At 50.2% G+C, this 7604-nt stretch overlaps 1 protein-coding gene across 6 annotated transcripts in view; it reads right to left on the bottom strand.

Moving 5' to 3' along the window:
• SLC5A10 (solute carrier family 5 member 10) overlaps positions 1–7577 on the bottom strand; it is a 40543-nt gene extending 32966 nt beyond the window's left edge. For 3 of the 6 annotated variants that reach the window (XM_039367934.1, XM_039367936.1, XM_039367939.1), the window contains exons 1-7: positions 6590–7577; positions 6208–6279; positions 5448–5552; positions 5191–5250; positions 4805–4909; positions 1455–1560; positions 697–777 (exon numbers count right to left, since the gene is read on the bottom strand). In XM_039367934.1, coding sequence (XP_039223868.1) covers positions 697–777; positions 1455–1560; positions 4805–4909; positions 5191–5250; positions 5448–5552; positions 6208–6279; positions 6590–6700 — 640 coding nt within the window. In that variant the 5' untranslated portion in view covers positions 6701–7577. Of the gene's footprint in view, positions 1–696; positions 778–1454; positions 1561–4804; positions 4910–5190; positions 5251–5447; positions 5553–6207; positions 6280–6550 lie in introns of all 6 variants that reach the window. The other 3 variants (XM_039367937.1, XM_039367935.1, XM_039367938.1) reach the window with 3 other exon arrangements.
• Positions 7578–7604: the final 27 nt, after the last annotated feature.

The raw sequence follows: 7604 nt of genomic DNA, 5'->3' as shown, positions 1-7604 counted from the left end.
CTTCTATGCGTCTCCCGACAGCTCCCCTGGCACACGTGCACTGTAGCCAACTTCATTCACCTTCCCCTCGACAGACTTAACTCCGAGGGAGCTAGAGACAGAAGCTGAAAACTCAAACTTCACCCCATGTATGACTTGAATTAAGGGAGAAAAAGGGCCAAGCATCCCAAAGGAGAGAGAGTGGAAAGGAGCTCCAGGGAAGTCACAGGAAGTGGAGGAGGTGGGCAGCGCACCAGCCAGCCAGAGGGCATTAAGAAGCCCTGGCAGGCTCAGCCTTCCGTTGGCTGTCCGCTTCCAGCATAAATGCTGCCAAGAGTTGAGATGTCGGGGGGGGGGGCTGGCCTTCATGTACCAAGCAATTGTTTACAAATGTAGAAAGCGAATAAAGGTCTTTAAAATGGCTAAAAAGCTGCAGAAACATGTGTGGCTCTTTCCACCAAGCAGAATTGAATTGGGTGGGTGAGATAATTGAAGTAAAAGGAAGCAGAGTCCCTGCCCTGAAAGATTTGGGAAATTCTTCTGGGGGGGGCATGGAGATACACGAGAAAGGCAGAACTTCTTGGGCTGGTTCCTCCTGCTGCCAACAGAACGTCCACCTTTCCTCCCATGTCACTCCGGGGTTGTCTACTGTGGCCTCCGGCTTCTCTGCTCAAGTTACAAAGAGAAGAAAGGGAAAGGCAGGTCTTGGGTCCTCACCATTGACCGTCAAGATGACCGCACCAACCACCATGATGAGGGTTTGCAGAGCATCGGTGTAGATGACAGCCCTCAGCCCACCTGGAACAAGGCAAGAGGCAACTTTGAAAGGGTTGAGACAACCGGTTGGTACAAAGAGAAAAAAACCTTTGTGCTCAGGGTTGAACTGTGGGGTCCTTGGTGCCTTCTGAGCTGGGCTGTTTTCTTGCAGACGTTTCATTGCCCAACTGGGTAACACCATCAGTGCTACCTGAAAGGGCTTGAAGGCACCGATGATGTTACCTTGTTAATGAGCAAGAAATCAATCAAGCTCAGAGAGCCCCCTGCACACAATGAGTTGGTCCCCCCCCCCAGAAGAAGTCTAGTTTGCCTGGAACCAAAAGCTAACATGTAGGAAGCCTCCTTCAAGATGCCTTCTGGCGGCTTCCTGGACAAATCTCAACAGGTAGCAGCACTCTGTCCTTACCTGGAGCCTGAGATAAGCAGGGCCAGCCTAATTACAAGTTGGATGGGGACAGCACCGGGAGATCCCAAGATGGTAGGTGCAAATAAGAAGGAAATGGCAGACAGCTTGCCTTGATTCCCAAAAAACTACCCGGGACCTCAGAGCAACAAAGCCTACAACTTAAAACCACAACCGGGAGCAGAACTTCTGGTTCCACCTGGGGATGGTGAGATTGGTCCCATTGCCGTCCTGGAGGAGACCCACCGAGGCTGAGATCCTGAGATTTTGGGCAGGGCCGCCCTCTTCGTCTCACCTGCAATGGTGTAGACGGCAGTCACCCCCAGCATTAAGACGGTGGAAAGGTAGAGGTTCCAGCCGAGGCAAATCTGAACGAAGAGGGCTCCGGAGTACAGGTCCGTCTGCAAGAGGAAACCGAGCCTGGTTTAATTCGGTTTACCTGGGATCTGGCAGCGGAGGTAAAAAGCCACCTTTGCAGTGTGGTTTTGCATCCGGAGACACAAAGAGGAGGGCCAAGCCACACAATTGGCACAGTCCTACATTTCAGTAAGAAACACTTCGCTCTGGAGTCCTGACACCTAAACATTTGTTTTGGCAGAAGATTTCAGCTCAGGCATCCCAGCCGGGTCCTGAGAAGCAACAGAGACTGTGTGCAAAATGCCTCCCACGAAAGGCTTCCTTGCCCATCGTCTTATCAACAAGTCTCGGGGGGGGGGGGAATTTCCAAGCCAGATTTGGGGACCTGTCCCTCATTAGCTGCTTCGTGGGGAGGCACACCCAGCAGCTGAGGTGGGGCAGAGAACCTCCAGAAAGCTTTCAACTCCAAACTCCGGAGAGCTTCACACACAAGGATGGGGCAACGTCAAGGCAGGACTTCACTTCGCAGCCTGTAATTAACCTGTGGAACTCACTGCTGTGAGATGTAAGAGGATCACCAACAGCCCAGATGGCTTTTGGAGGACACAATACAAACACAAGGAAAGGGAGGAGCTACACTAATGGTTTATTAGCCAGGATGGCTAAGCCCTGAGTCTGGGAGTCTGGGAATCTGGGGAAGCCTTTCAGTGGATTTTCAGGATGGAGGGAAGGAGAGGAAGAAAACAAATCTCTCTTTTTTTCAAAATAAATTGCTATGGTTGACCGTCCAGTCATCCAGAGGTTTGGCATCTTGGTCCACCTACAGAGTCCTTCCAAGGGCCTGGGATAGGCAGATGTGGATGTCTGATGGTGTTAAAGGTCTCGTCGTGGGATGCCAGCTGTTCCAAGCGAAGCTGCCTTTTGCAATTGACCGATGGTGATTGTGTCAATGCCAAAGGTGTTCAAGTGGTGTTCCAGTTTGGGATTGCACCAAGGTGCCTATTACTATTGGTACTGTCTTTGCTTTTTATTATTATTGTTTAATTTATACACTGCCCATGTATAAAGAGCCCGTGGAGGGGGACTCAGAGATGAAGCCAGCCCTTCAGCTGCTGAAGCTTCCAGCTTCCCGGCCTGAAGGGTGGTGTCTTCTCGCCATTCCTGCTGGCTCAGCAAAGCCCGGCTGGCCTCTGCTGCCTGTCAGGCAAAGGCGGAAGGCGGCAGGCGGGCGATGCCCAGTGCTTTCACTCTCCCGGCTCGAACAATTTCTCCCTCAGGCACCTGCTCCGCCCGTCAGTCAGCTGCCAAGCTCTTCCTGCACGCCCAGCCTCAGTGGCAGCTTCGCACTGGGCTACCGAAAAGGGCTTTTAAAAAAGATGGACACGGCAGGAGACGGGCAAGAGGCTCTTCAATTTAAACTTATCACCGGCCTGCATTCATGGGGCTTTGCTGTGCCCCACAGTCAGACGACTGAGATTTTGGCACAAACCAGCATTTTCTTGTTTTCCAGCAAACGCTGGCCTGTAGCAAGCCCTTGGTTCACTTAATGGCCACCGTGTTCGCTTTAAGACTCGCAGTTTACTTTACAGGGGCTGCAAAAAAAGTCGTGAGGTCACGGGGTGAACTCCCTCCCCCTTTGCAATCATCTCAACTTACGATTGCCACACTCACGTGTGAATGATTGTTAAGTCCAAAGTCCAGGACTACCGGGAGCCAAGTGCAGATCCCTGACCCAGGTCAGCTGCCCTCTTTCTGACCCCCGAAGCATCGGGCAAGTATGCAGAGACTCAGCCTAGCCTTTGCTGTCAATGGGGCCGCCCCACTCCCCGGGAAGAGGGTTGGGCGCCTTGAGCTGAGGGCCAAACCGGCCCCTCCAGGGAATGACTCAATGGCCATTGGAAAGCCATTAATCCCAGGGACCAGCACCATTCCAGGGGCAGCTCAAAGAAAGCATCCCTTTGGGTGCAGAAAAGACTTGGCAAGGCTGTCAGCCACAGAGACCAGCTCCCACATCACACCTAGGCGTGACCCAGCGGCCCAGATCACAACAAAAAGCTGCGCACACCTGGCGGAATCTACACCTAGGCGAGAACAAAGAGGCAAGTTCAGGTTTTGCTCTGCCCTCCATTGTGTTTGTAGAGAAGAATTGATTGGGCCAGACAGGAGCAAAGAGAGGCATGAATCAAACAAGAATTTGAATAATTGCTCTTATTTCCTGCCCAGTTTCCACTTCAAGCATCCCATGGAGCTAATCACCCCTTATTATCCGAGGTCCTTCCCTCCCCTATTAAAACTTTGCAGGAAGGATCTGATTAGACTCAGCTACACGGCCAAGCCTCTTCCCCCCACTTAAGAAAACCAAGGTTGTGCATTGCCAAATTCCTGACGGTCAACTGCAGAACGGAGCCGCTTCCCTCCTGCGATGATTCCTTGACCACCGTCAAACAACCACCGGTCCTTGGGAAGGGCTCCATGGGTGCATCAAAACACCAAATCCAGTCTAAGCATCTGGCTGACTAGGTGACCAATCATAATTGTTATTATTGTTATTTTTTTTAAAAAACCATCCTTTTCCGTGGGAAGCGTCTTTCTCAATGAATCTGTGGGTTTGGCTACACCAGCCCAACCTAAAGGTGGGTTGTGGCTCCCCCCCTCATCGCCCATCCTCACAGCCTGTCAGATGTCTCCAGAAAACCCACAACTGCAAACACATTTCCCCTCCTCCCTCTTTCCCAAACAATCCACCTAGAAAGATAGACTACTACTGAATGGGGGGGAGGGGGTCTGCTGTAGCCATCAGCCATCAGTAGCACTCTGTCTTTTCAAAGAAAAAACAAAATCCTTTCCAACATATTAGAGTCAATATAAACTCTGTGCAGGGCAGACATTTTTAAAGGAGGCCTCAAAGAAAACGTGAAGCTATGTTTGCATCTGGGCGCTTTGGCCCCCAGGAACAGGAAATGCTTGGAACAGACTTTTGGAACATGGAGACTTAACTGCAGAAAAGTTGGGGGAGGCAGGGAAAAATGGTTGTCAAAGAGTTGGGAAGTAGGAAAGCATCCAGGTGAAGGATGGCTGAGTGGATGGCTGGTGGGAATGTGGTGGTCAACAGCGCCCCCTGCTGGATAAAGGCATGAGTGCAGCCCCAGGACCCAGGGAAGGAAGGAAGGAAGGGAAGGAAGGAAGGAACCTCTACAATTTGGCATGCTTTAACTCCACTTGGCTGCCCATCACCCCAGTCAGGCTAAGAAAAAGGCCTAGAGATGCAGAGGAAAGGGGGCCACTCACAGATATCTTGGTGAAGATGGAGAGGAGGAGTGACAAGAAGGACAGGCAGACCCGAATTCGCTCCCCTCCAAAGCGTCTCTGGAGATACTCCGGCATGGTGACGATCTGGGGAAGAGAGGGAGGAATTGCTTCGGATGGACAACCTAGTGCCAGATGGACCCACCACCGTGAAGGTTTGTTTGGTTGCAGAGTTGCCGTGTTCTGTGAACCTGTCCCTCAAGATCTGCAAAGCAGTGAGCTGTGTCCACCCATCAAGTGTGGCTTCTTGTCAGACTGGCTCAGCAAGCGTAGATTGAGCTCTATGGGGAAAGAGCAAGCCCCAAGGAGACCCTTGCATACAGCACCGGGGGGGGGGGAGGGTTGAGAGAGAGCCGGCTTGCACTCACCTCTGACGAAAGGTAGACGGGAACGAAGAGCCAGGCCAAGGCCAGCAGCATGTAGGTGGCCTAAATGAGGCCAAGAACCAGACAGAGGCCATCAGCAGAAGGCTGCGAGGCTGCCGGTCATCCCCAGCCAGGTCCACTCCCCTTGCTAGCCAGGCAGGGGGATGAACCCCAACCCACCCACCCCGAGGACACTCCGAAGGGGGAGGGCTGCTCCAACCCGGCCCAGGTCAGAGCTGAGCAACAGTTGAGCCCCTTACATTCCACTCAAAGCCGGCCACGGCCAGCCCCCCAGCAGCCCCACTGCTGGCCAGCCCGATGAAGAGGCCTGCTCCTTCACTGCTGGCGAAGAGCGAGGCACCAATCTGCAAGGGAAAAGCACCACGGTCGGACTCTGCCAAACAATGGCAAGAATAAAGCCCTCCGCTGTTTTATTTTATTTACTTATTAAATCTCTGTGCTGCCCATTTCACTACTCAAAGAGACTCTCGGCAGCTTGCGTTAAATTATTATTTGCTCAGGGAGCTACCCTGCGCATCCCGGTGTCAGGAGCTGCCCCACTAACCTATTAAAGCAACAGAGCAAACCGAAAAATGTAACTCCTGGCTTTAATCATTAACTGGATCTGTTTAATCGGCTCTATAAAATACGTAAATCATTGGTGTTCCTCTGCGCTGTCTGGAGTCATCTTGTAACATAAGACAGGTAATAGATGATAGATAGATAGATAGATAAGATAGATAAGATAGATAGATAGATAGATAGATAGATAGATAGATAGATAGATAGATAGATAGATAGATAGATAGATAGATAGATAGACAGACAGACAGACAGACAGACAGAGACAGATTACTGTTTCTCAGCCTTGGCCATTTTAAGATAAGTAATTTCAACTCACAGACTTTCCCAGCCAGCTATGATAGACACAGATGACAGATATAAACAGCAACAAATATATATTCATATTCCTTGCATGAAACCAGTAGGAATCAGTTACACCCAGTTGGCGTTACTCACCGGCCACCAGGCAATGTTCCTTCCAGCCAGAAAGTAGCCACTCACGCTGTTCCTACTTGCCCGCCATGACGCCTGCAAAGGGAAAGAGAAAATTGAGCCAGGAAAGGGGTGAGGTTTATTCAATCTGTCTTTTCAGTCTCCCCACCATCTCTTTTCTAGCCCTGCCTCGCCTCCCTCCCTGCCTTCCAAATACCCTTCCCTCACCCCTTTTTTATTTATTACTATTCTTTCTTTAATGGCCCCTATTTTGTTGATTTTCTTGTTTATTAGCTCATTTCAGTCTCGACTGTCTGAGGTCATGTTTTTCAATCAATTATATTATTACCCAAGACCACCAACTCACTCCTTCGGAGGGGTCAGCTTAAAAACAAGGCTACCATACCCAGATACCAACTGCCAGGTTCAAAAGGAAATATATCACCACCACCACCAGATCCGGAACGCCAAATTGCGGCGAAAGAGCAGGCATTTCTACGTGGGAATTGTTCTCCATGGATGGACGCCGTGCCTCAGTCTCAAGATCACGGTGGCTTCCTTTTAGCTGCTTCCAAGCCGAAGCGAATTGATCATTAAGCCAGCAAGTGGTAGAACACCCCCACCTTCCTCCAGGGCTCAGAAGCTGCCCACGTTTCAGCTAGAACAGCCTCAGATTTGACCCAGTGGCCAGAAGCCTCGTTCCTTCTAATGATCAGAAGCCAAGGTTGGACCTCCTTCCATTCACTCCTGGATGTCTGTGGAGATTCCCCATCATCCAAGGTCACGGTTGCCCCAAAGGTGCTTTTTTTCTTGGTTTTTGCAATTTTTAGCCCTTGAAGATGTTTTGTTTCTCATCCAAGAAGCTAAGATTGAGAAGCATAGCCTTAAAGATGGCTAGAGCCTTTGAAAAACATTGCTGTAAGATTTCAAACCAACACACGTCCAGGGAAGAACACTAGTTCTCTTCATGGGCTGCATATTTGATCATGAGATCCATTCTTCCATTTTAGAGATCAGAGGCACATTCAGCCCAATCTTGTAATTCCTCCTTTTTCATCCTGTCCACTGTCCATCTCTCTTGCAAACGGTGACCTGCCTTGTTAATATGTCAACTTTTTCATTTGCTTGTGGCTTCGCTTAATAAGCGGCCGTGTTAAAGTCTAACCCTGGAGGGCTTCATCTGAGACACACAGAAGGGATAGGAAATTGCTACTTTGCAGCCTTGGGCAGTGAGTTCATGGACATTAGATGCGCCAAACATCTGGTTTCAATAGACTTAAAATAACTGACCTGCAGAGCCAATCAGTTCTTGGATGGGAGGCCACCAAGAGACCCAAGGGCTATAGACAAGATTGAAAAGTCAAAATAAACATTCCAGAAACTCCAGAATGGCTGGGCAGAAAATTTCAGGGATGCATCTT

Source organism: Crotalus tigris, unplaced genomic scaffold (genome assembly GCF_016545835.1).
Source record: "Crotalus tigris isolate CLP2741 ecotype Arizona unplaced genomic scaffold, ASM1654583v1 scf7180000020608.1315917, whole genome shotgun sequence".
Lineage (NCBI taxonomy): Eukaryota > Metazoa > Chordata > Lepidosauria > Squamata > Viperidae > Crotalus > Crotalus tigris.
This window is presented reverse-complemented; position numbering and strand designations above follow the sequence as displayed.